The sequence below is a fragment of the Rhea pennata genome, chromosome 1 (genome assembly GCF_028389875.1).
Source record: "Rhea pennata isolate bPtePen1 chromosome 1, bPtePen1.pri, whole genome shotgun sequence".
NCBI lineage: Eukaryota > Metazoa > Chordata > Aves > Rheiformes > Rheidae > Rhea > Rhea pennata.
In genome coordinates, this window is record NC_084663.1 from 190,618,020 (window position 1) to 190,636,609 (window position 18,590).

At 36.6% G+C, this 18,590-nt stretch overlaps 1 protein-coding gene across 2 annotated transcripts in view; it reads right to left on the bottom strand.

Annotated features, from left to right (window-relative positions):
* Positions 1–18,590, bottom strand: part of NBEA (neurobeachin) — a 519,777-nt gene that overhangs the window by 35,000 nt on the left and 466,187 nt on the right. For both annotated transcript variants that reach the window (XM_062567111.1, XM_062567112.1), the window contains one exon: positions 11,530–11,697. In XM_062567111.1, the coding sequence (XP_062423095.1) occupies positions 11,530–11,697 (168 nt within the window). The remainder of the gene's footprint in view (positions 1–11,529; positions 11,698–18,590) is intronic.

Here is an 18,590-nt window from a genome sequence, read left to right on the forward strand (position 1 = left end):
CCCGCAAGATGACAAGAGTTGTGTAAATGTCCATCTTCCCATGCAGCTCCATCCCCCCCGCTTCATCCCTCATTCTTACTCCTTCTCTTCACTCTGGCTTGTTCAGTTAAACACATGCAGGGAATCATTCTGGGAGAAAATTAGAGATATTTTTGGTTTTCTTTATATTTAAAAATAATTTTAAAATAATACATGCAGGGAATTATTCTGGGTGAAAATCCAAGAGTTTTTTGGTTTTCTTTTTATTTAAAAATATTTTTTAAATTCTTTTCAAACTGAAGCCCCAGTGATTACTGTTTGTACTGACCAGAACCCTGCGCTGAAAGCAGAAGGCACTCATTCTGCAGCAGGGAAGACAATGTTATTATTATGCCTTTACACTCCTAAAACCATAAAGCTCCAGATACTGTCCAGGAGTAGTAATGCTATAAAATAGCGAGGGTACTCTGAAAATCTTTTGTTGTTTTTTCCTCTCCATTGAGACAGAGCAAAGAATAAGCATCTACTGCTCATCAAGAACTCCTGGGGAAAGAGACATGGAATCATCCCTCACCTGGACAAAACGGGAATTCCTGCGTGTGTCCCTCCTTACCCTGCAGTCCGGTTCGGAAAGCAGAAGTGGTCAACCCTACCTCCACACGCAGCGATCGACAGCCCAGCGCATTCAGTGAGAAAAGGCAGGGGTATTTCTGAGGGGACTGGGAGAGACTGAACGCTTCTGAAGGACTCCCTGGCTTTCAAGCTGCATGACCAAATGCCAAAAGGTCAGGGAAGCAGAGAGCGCCGGGCTCTGCCGTGTCTGCGCGGCTGTCGGAACAAAGGGAAGAACTAGCCGGGCCGAGAATAACAAACAAGCACCGGAGACTTTTTAAGTGCTTTAGGGAGTAATTGGGAGTGGAGCCAAGGAAGTAGCATTGGGCAACTTCCCATGGTTTTCAGGGAGGCGAATGTCGTCTGAACAGGGCTCTGCTTCTTGCACATTAGTGAAATTTTACTGTATGCTATTAGAGGGGAGAATCTGTTGGGCACCACATCAGGTATAATACTATTTATTAGCTCCTTTTGCCTTTGGTTTTGTTTAAGACACTGTATATGTTTTTAATTGTCATTTTTAGGAGCACAGAGGCCTTTCAGCACAGCCATCCTATCCATAAAAATGCAACAGTAATATCAGCAGGAGGTTTCACTGAAACTTTGAAACTTCACCCACTCTTTTCTAATTATTTTTTTTTTTGTAGTGCCTAAGAGCTTTAACAGTACAAGCGTACAGCTGGTTTTAACTATGCTTTTTATTTTAAAAGCTGAATTGTGAGCTTTAAAAATTCACAGTTAAATACTTTAAAATCAACCATAAAAGTAAAGTTTCTGCATGACAAGTGTATTTGGGAAGAAAATGACTTTTTAAAACATAAAAGTTCTTAAATCTCTCCACCTCTTTTCTTATCTATCAACTGAATTTTTCTCTTTTCCTAAAAAAAATGCCTCACATTATTTCCTTAGTCCTACTTCTCTTCTTTTCAGTCTACATTTCCCTCCTGAATACTGTCCTTCTTCTATCTTAGGAAATTCTCATATACATTTGCATTGATAAACTTTGTTCTTTACTGTAAAACTATTATTGTAGTACTGTAAAACTATTACATTTTTATATATTTTAGGCAAAACTCTGACAAAAATTGACAATACAAGAAATAAGAAAGGAAGAAGGTGAATATTTAGGCTATTTAGTATTTAATTACTACCACTTGGCTTAAATTACAACTACACGCTATTTGCTTTGGTTGCAGGAAGTACAGTAAACTAAAGCTCTGGATAGTAATCTATACAAGGTAGCTGCTCAGCACATACACTGACCACATATTTTTCACCTACCTAATGACTGAATCTATTTAAGTCAGTAGAGGACCAAATATTCAATTTTCCAAGCAGAGGGAATTGAACAACAAAGAACTTTAAAATGCTTATCTGACACTATGGAAAAATTTCCACCCGTAATATACCATTTTTAAAAACAAATTCCTAGAGAAAATATTAATTTGTCAAAATCTGACAAATGATAGAGAGAATCCTGAAATAAAAAGATGCTGTGGTTTATGATGGAAGTAAACGTAAAAAATAATAGGCACAGACTGATGCTGAATTACTGTCAAAGTAGAGGGGTTTGTGTTTGCTCATGGCTATTTCCTTAATAGAACATAGAATAAAAGATACAGATGGAAAAGTCTCAGTTTTTCTATCTGCCTTGTAGTGCACATTCATCCTGACAATGTATTTTCTAGTGTTTACCCATTCTACTTTAAAATGACCCATGCAATGCGGCTTCTAAAAGTTCTCTTAAAAGATTTATACAGTCTAACAGCATATAGACTGTAGGAAATTTCTGCTGACATTAAGCCTAAATTTTTCTTTCTGAATCTGATCCTGTAACTGCTAGTTAATCTGGTACCAGACCAAATAATTTCCCTATCTCGATGGGCATGAACAACCCTCCATATTCCTGGATTTCTGCTACATGTCTCCTTTCACTCCGTTATTTCTTGTCAGCTCTTGAAATTCTGCTCGTAAATCATTCTCTATCTTCCCATCATTAGAATGCTCTTTTCTGAACTCTCAAAACTTTCTAGTAAAACAGCACCTAGAATAGGATACAGTGTTCAAGAGGAAGTTCAGCCAAAACATGAGAAAAAGAGGGTCTATTAGCGATGTTCATATCTCACAGCAATTTGGCCAGTAGCTGACAACAGTTAGATGATGATAAGCAAGTAATCTTTTGAACTACTGGGACACTGCAGTCTCCTGATGTAGAAAAATAAATGAAGGTATAGAATCAGGTCTAGAGATTATTATTTTAGTGGAAAATAAATATTACTAATAGCTAAACTAATGAGTAATCTCCAATCTCCACTGCCAGAAGAAGGATAACTTGCACGTTTCAAAAAGCCATTACAGAGAAAATACATAACATATTTATTTCTACTTATTTTACAATTAAGAACATACCCTGTAGGGGAAAAAAAAACAAAAAAACAAAAGAAAAGCAGGAAAACAGAGAAGCAACAACAGAACAGGCCTTCTGAAATCTTGCAGTAATTAAAGAGGAAAGGGTACTTAATCATTAAAGAATGTATTTTAGCTGTGACCTTTTTTCTTCTGGTTTATTATTGAAATAAAACATGATCACTGAAAACATTTTTTAATGTTTGGAATGCAGAACAGACTCAGTAAATTGAAGTATATGATATCCACATTTCATTCTTTATTTGTTTTATAAAAACAAAATTATAAAAAGTTAAAATGTGAGCTTGCATTCAACTTCTGCTACGCTGTCAAAAAATAAGAGCACAACTCACAAGTAAAATCTGTCCTTGCTAACAAAATAAAATGCATTAGGTTAAGAATGTAATGATCTTATATTACAATTTTTCTTTTTTTTTTTTTTCCTCTCATTTTTGTGACAAAAAACTGTAATGAAGATATGACATTTTGCCTTACGAATACTTACTGCAGGTATACTGAATGGAAAGCAAATGCCGGATTGTCTCTGTACTCTCAGCCTCATCTTCCTCTCACAAGCCCTCTGGCTTGTAGCCATCCCTAAGAAGGTGCCCGGAGATTTGCAAAGCACATACTCGTTCCTGCAAATTTAGTGGTAATGATGAGGCTCCAAACATCTGCCAGCCTTCAACTTATCCACTGCAGGACAGGCAAACTATCTCAGAAAACAGGCAAACCTTCAAAACTCAAAGCTGAAACGGGACTGACAGGGCAGCAGGCAAAACGCACGGAAGGAGAGGCGAGCCGCATGCAGGACTTCGGAGGCCGTGGCGAATTTCCTTTTGGAAACAGGTTATGCTGCTAGCTTTAAAATAAATGTCCTCAGTTATTTTCAGAGAGTTTAGCTTATAAAGAAATAATGATGTTTGGATTATTTCCCAGAACACATTCTTCAAAATTTCACTTTGCTCTTGACATAAATTGAAAACAATAATATAGATATACTGTACACAGGCTTCAACGTGGCATTAAAGACGCACATTATCAATATGTTTAAAACATTTAGAAAGCTCCACTTTGCATCTTTTTAACTGAATGACTAGATACTTATACTGAGTAATATCTGTTTCAATAAACCGATGTATGTGGAATGTTTTGAATAATAGTGAATTTATGCTGAGGTAATGACAATGTAATATAACTGAAATCTGTGCTAATAGGAGAAAAAGAAGCCCCTTCTAGCTATTTCTGTTACATTCAGCAGCAGTAATTTTCACTCCATCTCTCACTCACACAAAATATTACTTTTAGGTGGGTGTTAAAATGCTTCTTGCTATTTTCAAAAAAACAGTAATTAGTACCTGTCAGCCATATGGGGAAAAAGAAAAGAAAGACACTAAAGAGGAAATATTCACACACAAGACTTATATTTTTCATATTCCTGTAATAAAATGGACTAGTTGTGGCTAATGATGAGCATTTTATAAGGTCAAAATATTAAGCTCACTTTGGGTAACACTCTGGATTGTTCCGTCAAAAATGTATATGAAGCATCTAAAACCTGTATGAGACCCGGTCAAACAATTTATTCCAAATAACACTCAGAGTAGATTGAGACATCTTCTGGGCTATGAATCATTCACAAACTCATCCTACTATTCCTTTGATGAATTAATTATCTGAAATATTTATCAAACAGCTTGGAGGAAGACTTGGCTAAGTTATCTGCAGCTCTTCACAACTGGTCATTCATGTCATGTGGCAGTGCTTAGGTCTGCCTGGATGGCAAACTTTTTAATCAGAAATATCATGAATAATAAATAAATCTCACACCTCATAAGCCGTTTTGAATCAAACAAAAAAGCACCTGTGAGCCACAGTTTGTTAAACTTCAGGGAACTGTGTATGTTCGTGACCACGCAAAAATTCTGAATTCTTATAAACATATAATAGCATGATACAGGAATTACACCAAAATCAGATCAGCATTTCTATCCATTAAAATATTCCCTATTTTCTACCTGACAACCCCTAATACATTAATTAACTGGAGACATTATGACATTAACTTTGTATTTAGTTTTTAACGAAGGTATAAGGATGCTTTCCCTCCTGAATTCTGATTCCCTGTTGTAAACAGCTTGTCTTACTTAGGGTAGGGGCTCACAGAAAGTTAGTCTGCAGTAAAACAGGAAGAACAGGCAAAATGTTTCAGCTATCCTACAGCAAACACCTTCAGAATGCCCTTTCCCTTGAATGAGAAACAAGTAAAATAGCCCACATTATCTTCAAAATAAAAGCCTATATAGGCAGCAACTACTGTGCGGTAATTGGCCTGATGCAATTTATTCTAATTTTATATTGAATATTCTCATTCAAGGTGTCTCCTTCTGTATTCACTGCCCTCTGTAAGAATCTTTACCTACAGAAATGAGCATCTTACCGTCAAAAAAATGTCCATAATTCCCTTTTTGATCTACAGAGAGCTATCAAAACAAAGTAACTGCAAATAAAGGGTCTTCTCTTTCCATTAACAGGAGAGGAGACTGAGTCTGAAACTCAGTCTGGGAAGATATAAAATTGATTATACACCCAGACACTCCCAGAGTGAAATGTAAGAATCCATTTAGTTTTCTGTTGATAATCTCTTCACACATACAGAATATACTCCCAGGCAAACAAAAGTACTGTAAACTAACTGAGGTATTTTTCTAAGAAACTGAGTATAAATTCAGAAAAAAATAAAAATGTCTATTCTGTATGCCTGGAAAACATCTAGCAGTAGAGTTCTTGACAAAAATCAACATAATCTGTGTATACATTTCTCAAAGAAGAAAAGAGCCCTTAGCATATAAGCAAATAATTTCCATTTTGACTAGGGCTTTTTCTTGAATAACTCTTTTTGCTGAAAAAATTCCTTCAGTTAATTTAGAACGAAGAGGATATCAATACTATTTGCAGTTTCCTCATTATTTCACAGCTCTCCATATCCATGTCTAACAACGCTGCTCCTGGGGAGGAAGCTGAGCCCATCCCTTGTATGGAGGCAATTAAGCCCAACCAAACAGGGAGGTGGCCAGTGCTGTGGGTACAATTCAATCAAGCAGATCCATAGGGGTGGTTTTGATTTTCCTGTCACATCAAAGAAACAGAGCACAGAAAGAAAAAAAACGGAAAAAAAAGATCTAACAAGTTAAAAATGAAATAAGAATAGATAAGGAATAATTCTGAGCAAGAACAAGCACATGGTCACAAGGGCTTGCACTACCTTGAAAGTGTTATATAGTGCTATTAGGATAGCATGTTAATTTTTTCCTCATAAATTTTCCAGGTTCAGCCACCAGGGAAAGGCTAGCATTCCCGCTCCCTTTGTTAAAGATGTATCTATCGTGCTGACTCTTGACAGCCCTATCATGTCAGCCCTCTGTAGTAGCAAAGAGTGTTTCAGCAAGAAGGGGGAGGAAAAAAAAAAAAAAAAGTGAAAACTGATGCGATCTGCTCTGCTTCCTGTGGGCATATTTCACTATAGCAGATCCAGAGGGATGCTTTGTTATTCCTGTCAGATCAAAGAAAGAGATAACAGAAGAAAATATAATAGGAAAAATAAAACCCAGAAATGCGGGTAACTGAAAAGCACTGCAAGACTACCACATCATTATGACTTTTCAAACCATTTAAATATGCTAAATATCAAGTCCCAACCAAAGAAATAAATATTGCATAGGCCATATGCTTTGTTTGCTGCCAGCAAAACCATCCTACTAGGATTACTTTACGGGCACAGCACCTGACTGTCAAACACTAGCAATTTTAATCATTTTTCGATTTGCTGTGCGAGTTGCAAGTACGCTCAGGTATTTTGACAGGTGGCTGTTCAGAACAAGTACCTGCGCCCAGTAGCTTCCCACTGCCTGGCTCTTCTGCACACGGATAATTCCTGTCGGAGCGGCGCGGATGCCAGCTTCGGTTGAGCGGGCGGCGCACGCGCGGCGGAGCCACCGCACTGCACGGCCTCGCCGGGTTTGCAACCAACAGCGAGCACAAGGGCAATCGAAAAGTTACCTTCAAGTACAGTGCAAACCAATAACTGCGTAACGTAATGTGCCACTTGGTTTTTTTGAAACATTTCTTATCACAAGCAAGTTGAACGTCTAAAAACATGGACAGGAAACCAGCACAAATTTTAAACTACAGAGAATCTGAAATATTACTTTTCTGTGAGACTAAAGACAAAATGTGCTCTCAGTGTTACATATGATTAATTGATTATAACCTGACTGAGCATTCCCACTTAATTATTTTCAGTCTAATGTACAAGGCAGTACTAAAAATAATTTTAGCTCTTCTGCTGGTTTTCTAACAAACAGTATAACTATGCCATTCCCTCTGCAGCCACAACACTTTGCACATGCAAAAACAAGTTCTTAACTTAAAAAAAGACTATTCAATGACTTTGAATATCCAAATTTTGAGGTGTCTGGATGCTGGATAAGTAGAAATTGGGGGAAAAAGCCTCCTAAAATCTTTAGCTAACTTGGGGGAATTAAGTCAGAAGAGTATCTGTTGATCAGTGTATGGAATTATATTTTCCTGAAGAAATGAGCCAATAATACAGGAGTATCGTAGCAGACCATGTTTCAGATATTGGTCTTTATACATCAGCACTTCTAGCTTCAACCCTCTGAAGTCAGCTGAATCTGTGTAGTGGAAAAGATTTGGATTATGATGTAAACTAACAGTAAAGACAATTCCAAATAACATCTAATGTCCAACATAACTACTGTTTACATATTAAAAAGAGATACAGGCTTTGTACCAGGGATGTTCTGTCATGTTTCTCCACAGGAGAAGACTGTCATGGTAAAGTTCATTATCAATTACTGCTTTACAAGTACAAGATGAGTTAAGCTGTCATAATTTTCTCAACCAGAGATCCTGTGCTGTCAAAGAATGTCAATTTTTAATCTGACAAAAGGAAGAAAATTATCTGTTATTCTGACCTCTAATTTCTTGACATTTTAATGCTGTAATTGCTGTGGTTAGTGCTGCAGTCATGATTTCACCTGTCAAGTAAGAATGAATCAATATCCTTAAGCTGTTCTTCAAATTTTAGTTTTCACCTGACTGCTTTTTCTTCAAAACCAACAGATGTATAAGCGGGGACAAAGAAAGTGGAATGGAAAACAAAAAAAAATAATTAATGTGGGGGCTGAAAAATGTTTATTCTTTGCATTTTGCAATGTGCAGAATAAGAAGCCAGCAGAACTGATAGAATTGAAGAGCTTCCAAATTTCTAATCAGAAATAATCTAAACAAAATTATGATATTCTGTACAATAAGTCACGACTTTCATTCTGATTTCATCACTATTAGAAATATATTAAGGTGATTACATAGTTTTGTGGTATCAGAAAATCACAAAGTTGTTTGAAATATCAAAATCAGTATGTTTAAATGAAATAAAAGTATTTCATATATCAGTATATCCATCTAATGCAATTCTTAAGTTCCATAAGCCCTATTACAGGGACAGATACATCTGATTTTATGCACTCTGGTAACCTAAAATATAAAGCTATTACAGCATTCTAGTTTTACCCTTTGCAAAACTGCAAAATAAGAAATGAAGGGATTACTCCAGAAGGCCAGAGTGATTCTCATATAGGTATGAACAGGAAAAAGGGAAAATGCACAGGACATTTTTCCAGTGTTAGATGGAAAATAGTTCCCAAGGGGCTCCCTGCGCAGCTTCTACACATGAGAAAGAAGTAACTAATGGAAGGGATGAACTATCCCATCATGAAAATACTTTTGTATCAGACAGAGAGCTACTGAAGTTACCCTTACACCACTCTTAACAGAAAGCTAACAGTATTTTCCCCTGTGTTTAAGTGAGGAGGTCAAGGAACGGGTGGAAGCAAAAAAAAAGCCATGGAATAGTGTAAATAGGCCACCGGGATATGCATTTTTAAATGATGTGTTTCAGTAAGTCCTGGAGCCTTATTTCATTTGACAGGTTCTGCTGGGACTCAGCTCAGTATGAAATTAGTTACAGCCACAGTTTGAGGAGGTTACCAACTTACTTGAGTTCATTGGTTTGATAGTGGCTTCTACTGATAAAGTTGTATTGATTTGCTTATTCCATAATCACTTATGGAGAACATTCAATATATGTTTCAGTCTATTTAGAAAATAAGTATCAGGAGTATTTTAATGTTGAGATACAAGTTTTCCTGGATAGCTGCAATGTTCAACTCATTTTAAGTCACAGTGTTACCAAGTTAAAATATCAGACACCAACACCTCCCACAGTAAAACATACTGAACAATCATAGTCATTATTTTTAAAGCTGCTGGCATGCCTATATTGACATTTCTGTATTTTTAAGTGGTCTTCACAGATTTTTTCTTATTTTTGCGTATTATTTATATTCTGGAATATCTGGTACAGGCAAGAAGAAAACAAAAATTATGCAAACAAAACAGGTTAAATAGCACAGAATACAACAGAAACGTGGCATCCAAATATCTGATCTTCTAGATCGTCTAGATGTCAAGTGCTTCACTACTGCCAGAGAATGTCTGCTAGTTTCATAAATATAGTTCAGAGAAATGAAGAAGGCTCTAAACCTGCCTATGAATATACAATCATGTTGTAAGATCTGATCTTACAACAAAATATGATTAAAAAGTATTTTTTAAAACCTGTTTATACCAAACCATAAACCACAAATGTTGAACTCCCTTGGAGGAGAAGGTACATTATTTCTATACGAAAACATACAATTTTATAAATGTCTCTATAACAAAAATTAAGAAAATCCATTTTTTGCTAGACATTTTGTCTTCTCATCATTAAAAATGAATTTTATTTACTAATCTAACTTGTAGAAATGAAGATAAAATTGTTCTTTTAGAAGTTTATACAGCACAACTAAAAGCATAAGAGGTTTACATGCTATTGACAGGGTATGGGCTAGATGTACAAGTGCGTGAACAAAAACATCTCCATACATTTCTTGAAATTTCTGATGACAAGTTATGAATGTAAGTAGAGCCACAGGAGAGCTGAAGAGCCTCATCATGTCATAAGATGTTAAATAAGGTGCACAGATAGACAGATAGGCCTCACTCCTACATGCTGCCCTGTGGGAGCAGACTTTTAGAGTCAAGACAGGAGTCTGCCCATGCAAATCAGGACCTTAAGCCATGTAAATCCCTTGTATTCATGGTTGTTGACACCTGTTTTGTACTTTAAAAAACAACGTTCCGTTGTGTACACAGTTTTGTACCTTATTGACTCTTCTCCACCTCAGAGTCTTTAAATTCAGAAAACAATTACCTAGATGTTTACATTAAACTTTTGAGTCACTAGGATCAATGCAATTTATCTCATTTTTAAAAACAAGCAAGTGCTAACTGTTTACAAAATATAAGCTTTATAGTGCGTGTTGTGAACTTCCAGCCATAACAGTCTCCTGCTCTGATTTTTTTTGGTTCTTCTGCCCCTAATAAGGCATAAAATGCAGGAAGATGCACAGTAAAAAACATGACAAAACCCAATATCTAGCTGGATACAAATGCTTTTTAGAATCTACATCTTTAAAATCTGTAGATTCACATCTCCAAGGTTTAAAAACAAACAAACAAACAATAACCCATTGCCTGGCAATGTATAAATTATTACTGTTTTGCATACAGCAGATGGTAGCTATCTGGGGGAATGGAAGATTGTGTGTACAGCTTCATCACAGCAGTACTCATCTAGCAGCTGTTGCTTCTTCACACTTTTCATCTAATTTCAACTGTTTTATCCAATGAATGGATGATATTACAGAAATAATTATTCAAATTAATAGTCTTACTAAAAACAAATAATGTGATTGAAATAAAACAGCCAGCAGGATAGTTAGTAGAATTTTCTTGACACTTACTCATAAAATTTAAAACATATTTGTATATGTATGCATATATAAATATTATACACATATATATACGCAAACATATATATTTGTATGCACACAATTCCAACAATTAGTTAAAATTTTCCATTTTATTGACATTGTGATTATACTTTACATAATTAACACCAAAGTAATTGAATCACTTATTTTCCATCTTTTCCATTTCTATTCTAATTCAGATACACAATCTCTCCTACATTTTCTGATTAAAAAGGTTAGAATCTTTTCCTATGACTATGATATAACTTCTCATTTCAGTTTTTCAGTTCTACAAAGTGAATTCATTAAAAGTAAATTATAAAATGCAATAGAAGATATATTACAGAATATACATTCCACTGCAATTTCCCATATCATAGTTGAACATTAAATATATTCATAATTTCAAGCAAACAAAATATCGTGGGATATCTGTTTTACTGCTAGCTTATTAGTATTTCTGAAGTCATCTAGGGCTTAAGTTCTGAATCAAATCACATACTACAATTTTTTCAGGCATGAAAGATGGAAAAAGTACCAAATCTTATGAGATGACAGCAGTTTTTAGAATGAAACAGCAGTAAACACCTACCTCCCTGAGGACAGGATCAGTGATACTGTCCAGGTTCACAGAGCCTTCATACGTTAGGTAGTGGAAAACATTGAGTGCACGCACTGCTTCTGGTCCTCGTTGCTTGTAGCCAAATATAAGGTCAATCCACTGATGAAGCTGACATGATACAAACTCACTTTCCAAGGCCTGCAAATGAAATTCAGAGTTAGGTAGTAAATTCCAACTCCAATTTCATGCTTAAATTATGTCTTATCCTCTCCCATCAACTGAGGAATCATAATGGACATGATTAGATTTCTTGTTTAGGTTTATCCAATGTATTTGAAATCCTTCAAATATTAAAAAGTAAATATAATTATATTGGGAGAAAAACTGAAACCATATTCTTCATCTTTTGTTCAGCTTTATATCAAGTTAATTTTCTTTTTCTCAGCTATTGGGTTTCTCTTAGGTACAAGGGTTTTAATTATTAGTTTTTGGAGTTGACAAGTAAGCTAGGTAGTTTGTCAGGAAAATTGATGGAAATGAGAAAATTTCAAAGCCCCAATCCTCCAACTGATTTTCCAATTAGTTCTAATTAGTCTTAAATATAAAATGGAAACTTAAGGATTAAAAAGCTCTATTAGAAAAATTAAATTCTGAAGTCTGTGTGAATTGTCACTTAGTAATTTCTCAAAGTCAAAAAGCATTTTTCACACTCATTTTTGATATTAGGTCGGTCTAATAGAGAAAAGACAGGCCATGTTTAGCTATTTTAAAAATGGATTTGAGGATTTCTATTCCATTGCTCAGCATAGGGAAAGAAATAAATTCTAGCCAGAGGAAATCATGATAATATTACCATTGAGTCGGATCCAAACAACCTGCCTTTCTTAGACATTATTGGCTGCATTATTGGATATCACTGCCTGAACCGGCTTCTTCAAAGGCTGGCAGCATTATACAGTTTCTCCTTGCTTCTCTGCCAGACTACCTGTCTAAGTTTCCCATGGGTCTGTACCAACATACACAAATAATTTCCCTATGAAGACTCCCAGAATGTATTTAAGCCGACTGTGTAACATTAATGGATTTGTTTATTATGCATCAGTTTAAATAATAATTAAAGCAAATGCATAAATGTTAATGTATATAAGTTGATGCAATTGTTATTCAGTTGCGACACTGCCAAAAACAATTCAGGTGAAACTGAAAGTCTTGTTGAAAACCTCAGTAAATCTATATCTGAGGGAACTTATCTATCTGGGCTCAGGTTTCAATAAATGTCATTCTTAGTTGGCCCCACGTGCCTGGGGCACCTTCTGAGCAGGGCTGCCACAAAGCACCCGTGCGCAGGATGGCAAGGCACGCCAAGGTGGCGTCCTGGCACACTCACTTCGTCTTCTCTAAAGCTACCTTAAGAGAACTGTGATAAATGGGAAATGATATTAAAATGAAAATTCTTGCTCCATTATCAAGATTTTTATGTGGGTCCTTGCCTGAACTACATCAGAGTCCTAGCCTTGTATTGTGTCATATACCTAGTGCCCCTCAACTCAGGGACAGAGTTAGATCTGGGAACTAACTTCCCATTAGTTTGTTAGGAAACAGAAAATTCAGCTATTAGTAGATTGATCTTGCTTGATTAACAGATCTATTGTACTGCAGTAGTTTAGCTTCTTTATGGCTAATGAGTTTTGTAGAACACAGGATCCCCTTGTGCCCACATGCAGAAACAGAGCTGTAAGTAGAGCAGACATAGCACAGTAAGATGACAGCCTACAGTGAAGTACTGTCCTGATTTACACTGATTTCACTATTAAAATTTATACAGGGTTTGGTGCTGCATCAATACTATCTAGCTATGAGCATCAGAGAACAGAAAATTAGGTGGTGTGGGGACAGCATACTTTGTAAATTTTATTATAGCCTTTTATTGTTGAACATGTTATAATTTATTCCAAAAGAAGAAAGTAAATCTGAAAGGTCTTCTGTAGAGGTATATAAAGTAGTGTTCAAGAATACCAATTTGTTATCAAAATGGTATGAAAACTATTTTTTCTAAACATAGCTAGAATTCAACCAAGTGCATGGTTATTTGGCTAGTTCTTAGAGTGAAGGTATTTATTCACTGTGTATTTAGTAGAAAATTGGGCTCCTATACTAATGTTTCTGGAAAATAAAAGCAGCATTAAGATGATTTATTATGTAAATATGCATGTTAAGTCTACCATTGCTCACTGCAGACAGGAAGAGCTGGCAGCAACCCTCTATATTATATTATCTAATACTTTTCATTCTCAAAGATTTGTGTGGTTTATTTGTTTTCTTTTCCAAGAAATTCTAGTATATTGCTACTAGTCAAAGGAAATTGTTTCCAGCTAGGACAAGGTTTCATATCTGCTCTAGGAAAGTTTAAGTTTTGCAGGAAGATAAGCTTTGGAAAAATCTTTTTTTTTTTTTTCCCCCATTTTACTCATATACATGGCAAAGGGCAGCTTCAAGCCACTTGCAGAAATAATCATCAGCCATGGGGCCAAGCGATGCAGTAACCACTGGGAGCAGCCCCCTGCCCGCACCCCACACCGCCGGGGTAGCAGCGCGCAGGACAGCTTCCCCCGTCCACCTCCCTGGATCGGTCATTCCCAGCACATTTTCCCCTTAATGCTCCACTTGGAAGAAGAACTCTCTGTGGCATGCGGAAAAACTCAGCCCTGTTCTGCCCATCCCAAGGGAATGTTATTTCTGAGCAAAATGGATGGGGAGGATCACTTAATAATCACTTCATAGTTGACCTGTGCCTCTGTTTTCAAGGGCTAAAGTTCAGCAGACTACAAGGAGCTACAAAGAAATGTTGCAGAGAACCACGTAACATCATACGGCATCATATGCAAATTGTGACTAATAGTATTTACATAACATTAATACTATTTAATAGTAAATGCTATTTAAAATACTATTTAGCTTCAAAGCATGTCTCCCAGTAAATGAAGAAATGCCAGCTCCTTAATTATATTGTACTGAGCATGTAACCTGATATAGTCAATAGCTACATGATCTAATATAACCTTTTCTATAGGACTTTTATCTCATTCAGCATGCAGGATGTTAGCATGCAAGGATAAAATTAAGTGTGCCAAGGCCATCATAAATAAAGCATTTCCTAACTTTTAAATGCTTGATTTTAATGTGCTTTTGTATATAATTAAATTTAAAATACAGTTTAAAGCCTGTTGTCTTTCTAACATCTGCCTTGGACCAACTTATAGCTGACAGCCTAATCGTTCTCTTCCTTCTCTGAGTTCTGCATACTTATAAGCATTTTTTGCATCCACACATATTATCTATTTGTTAATAAAGTAATTCATGGAGAAAAATGTTAGGTTTTTGTTTTGGTTAAAAAGATCATCTTTACTTCTAGAGAATGCAGAACATTTCAGGAAAATGACTAAATTTTTAAACATATGCAGATGCTATTTAAAGGTAGGACAGTAAAAATTGTAAAAATAAATGCTTGGGTTAAATCAGTATATTTCACACATTATCTTCTCTAACATCCTCTTCCCCCCATTAGGGAACTTGAATGTCTACGTTATGTTTCCCTGAGGCGCCTTTAACTTGTATGACCAGCCCTTACTCAGCAGCTTGTCTTTCCAGGGAAGGTCTTACTGACACTGGCAGTTTTGGAGAACTTACTTCTATTTCACACGGATGAACTGTTCTTTAATAAATTACTAAAAAACAAGCTATTTTTTAACAGTAGCATGTCATGTCTTCAGTCCCCAATTCTTTAAGCAGATTGACTGTACTGTGTAAGTCAATGCTTCTTTAAAGGTCTGTACACTGAAATGCAATAACAGATTTGGGGAAATTTCCAAGGGTTGAATTTAATTGTTTTGAACTGAAAATTTCAGAGTGCCAAACAAAACGGGAAATCCAAAGAATTATTGTCAGCGAGGCTGGGCCTGAGTTATAGGGTGCAATCATAGATGGGCCACTGAAAAATGCCACGTTGTATGCAGCTCTTGGTGGGAAACAGGGTCCTGATCCGTGCTTTCCAGCCGGGCCTAGGTGGAGTCTGGATAAAACTCCTGCCACTGACATGAGGTCTGCTACCTGGCTTGCCTGTACCGCTCACAAGTACTTCTCTTAACGCTGCTCATGCAATTTGATACCTATAGGATCCTCACCCTAACTTGCTCTAATGCACAGACTGCTCCCTTTTTCTTGAAGTACCTCTTGGAAATTTATGACTGATCGCTGTTAACAGGACATGGCTTGGTTTCTCATGGACACGCAAGGCTCTGTAAGGACTAGGGTAAGGGAATTTTCTGCACAAAAAATAATTGGTAGGTACAGTAGCAACAGCATACAGAAAAAGACAATAATGAGAACTTTAAAATAGGCTGATTATTGCCTTGCAGAACAGTTTTTGAGAACATTTTGGCTTTAAAGTACTTTAGGGGCTTTTAACTTTTCGGGCATTTTTTCAATCTGAAATTTAAGAAAGCAAAAAAACCATAAACTTATATACATTATTATTTAAGGCTTTTAGTAGATTCTTATCGTTAAATAAAAATGAGCTAATATCTTGCTTGCTTTCTATTTTAATAAAAATATACAGAAAATAATTAGAGTTATATTTTGATACTCTCTAATGGCACTTGTTTGGACCGCTGTTATGTATTATTACTGTTTTATTTTCAAATTGTTATATTCAAGTCACAGTACTTTTCCACAGTTTTTCTTTTGAGTAAGGAATATATTACTTTATTATTTCAAATGTAAGATTGCTCAGTGGTGCAAAGTACAGTTGGAGGCTTATAGCTAGCGGTGTCCCCCAGGGGTAAGTACTGTGGCCAGTCTTCTCAGCTTATTCATCAGTGACCTGGATGAGGGGACAGAGTGCCTCCACAGCAAGTTTGCTGATGATACCAGACTCGGAGGAGTGGCTGACACACCAGAGGGCTGTGCTGCCATTCAGAGAGACCTGGACAGGCTGGAGAGCTGAGTGGAGAGGAACCTCATGCAGAGTCCTGCATCTGGGGAGGAATAACCTCTTGCACCAGTATAGGTTAGGGGCTGACCTGCTGGAAAGCAGCTCTGCAGAGACAGATCTGGGGGTCCTGGTGGACAATCTGACTATGAGCCAGCAATGTGGCCCTGTGGCTATGAAGGCCAATGGTATCCTGAGGTGCATTAGGAAGAGTGTGGCCAGCAGGTCAAGGGAGGTGATCCCCCGCCTCTGCTCAGCCCTGATGAGACCACATCTGGAGTACCGTGTCCAATTCTGGGCTCGCCAGTACCAGAGAGACAGGGAGCTCCTGGAGTGAAACCAGTGAAGGGCTATTAAGATGATTAGAGGACTGCAGCATCTCTCCTATGAGAAAAAACTGCAAGAACTGGGCCTGTTTAGCCTGGAGAAGAGAAGACTGAGATATCTGTGTGTATAAATATCTGAAGGGAGGGTGTAAAGAAGATGGGGCAAGGCTCTTCTCAGGGATGCCCACTGATAGGATGAGAGGCAACGGGCACAAACTCAAATACAGAAAGTTCCGTCTGACTATGAGAAAAAAATTCTTTACTATGAGGGTAACAGAGCACTAGCACAGGTTTCCCACAGGGGTTGCAGAGCCTCCTTCCTTGGAGATGTTCAAAAGTTGTTTGGACAGGGTCCTGGGCAACATTGTCTAGGTGCCTCTGCTTGTGCAAGGGGCTGGACTAGATGATCTCCAGAGGCACCTTCCAACCTCAGTGATTCTGTGAGATTACCAGGAGTTCTGAATCTGCTATTATAAAATCTGCTATTCCAACATCCTTCTAATATATAGGAAGGAGTTAAACAACTGTTTAGTTATGAATTTCCTTTATTTTTAACACCATCTTTTTATATATCATGATCTATAAGTCAACATAAATCCAATTTTCTTTCACCTCTGGCTTACTTAACCTGTTCTCGAGGACTTAACTGCTACTTCAGCACTACAGGCTCTCAGATCTGCTGAAGAGTTGATTCACCAGGAGGAAGAGCAGAGACAGAGAGAAACCTCATTAACTTTATCAAGGCTGAGGAATATTCTGTGTTACCCAAGAACACAATGCTGTCCCTCATCTGTATCACAGCTGCATCTGCCCCACACTTTTCGACCTGTAATTCCTGACTTGTTTCCTTCCCCTCCAAAGCCATATGCTGTCTGTTTCTCCAGTTCCCACTCCAGTAGGGGTTCTTGCTATTAACTTATACTATAAGACAGTAAACTATAAGCTATATATGGATATATACAGCAAAGTATTTTTAGCATATGTATATAGTATATATAACTATGCATAGCTTATATTATAGCTATGCACTACTATAGCTATTAGCTACTATATTAACTCATTTCTTGCTTATTCTTGTTAAGTTCTTGTTCTTATTAACTTAAATTCATTATGTTCAAAATATTTCTTTAGAAGTACTCCACGGTACTTTTTGATCTTGCTTTAATAAAGCATCAGCTACTTTATTGTCTCAGCCTACAGTCTGAGCTTTTCTTGTTTCTTTTCTTACATTCGCATACCTAAGTAGCCATGAATTGTGCAGATTTTCTCAGTCCAGTATTTCAATGACTCATCTGACATTTTGTGGACTGATTATCAACATAAACTCTTAACTCTTGCCATAAAATAAAACAGGAAACAGTGAAATCTGAAAATAATTTTGTTTGTTTAAACAAAATATTTAAAAAAATGAAGCAGAAGCATATCCTACAGATTTGGGTTGTTTAGGGATGTTTGCAGGGAAACTCATCCTTTACATATGAAACTTATGATGTAAGTAGACTCTTCTGCAGTACTGAAAGTTTCAGAAAAAAATTGCAGCAATTTCCAAATTCAGTTGAAACCCCTATGAACTGTGGATAAATTTAATTGCATTAAGAACAAATGCAATTGTTCTTGCAATACACAAAATAAATTCAGACAAACTACTACTGATGAAGTAAAATAAAATCATATCTACTGTTTCTCTGGTAAAAAAGGAATGTCAGCTTCTGCTGAATGGTGAGGAAAAAAAGATAAATCTTCCAGAACCTTACAGCATGGAGATTTAATAATATATG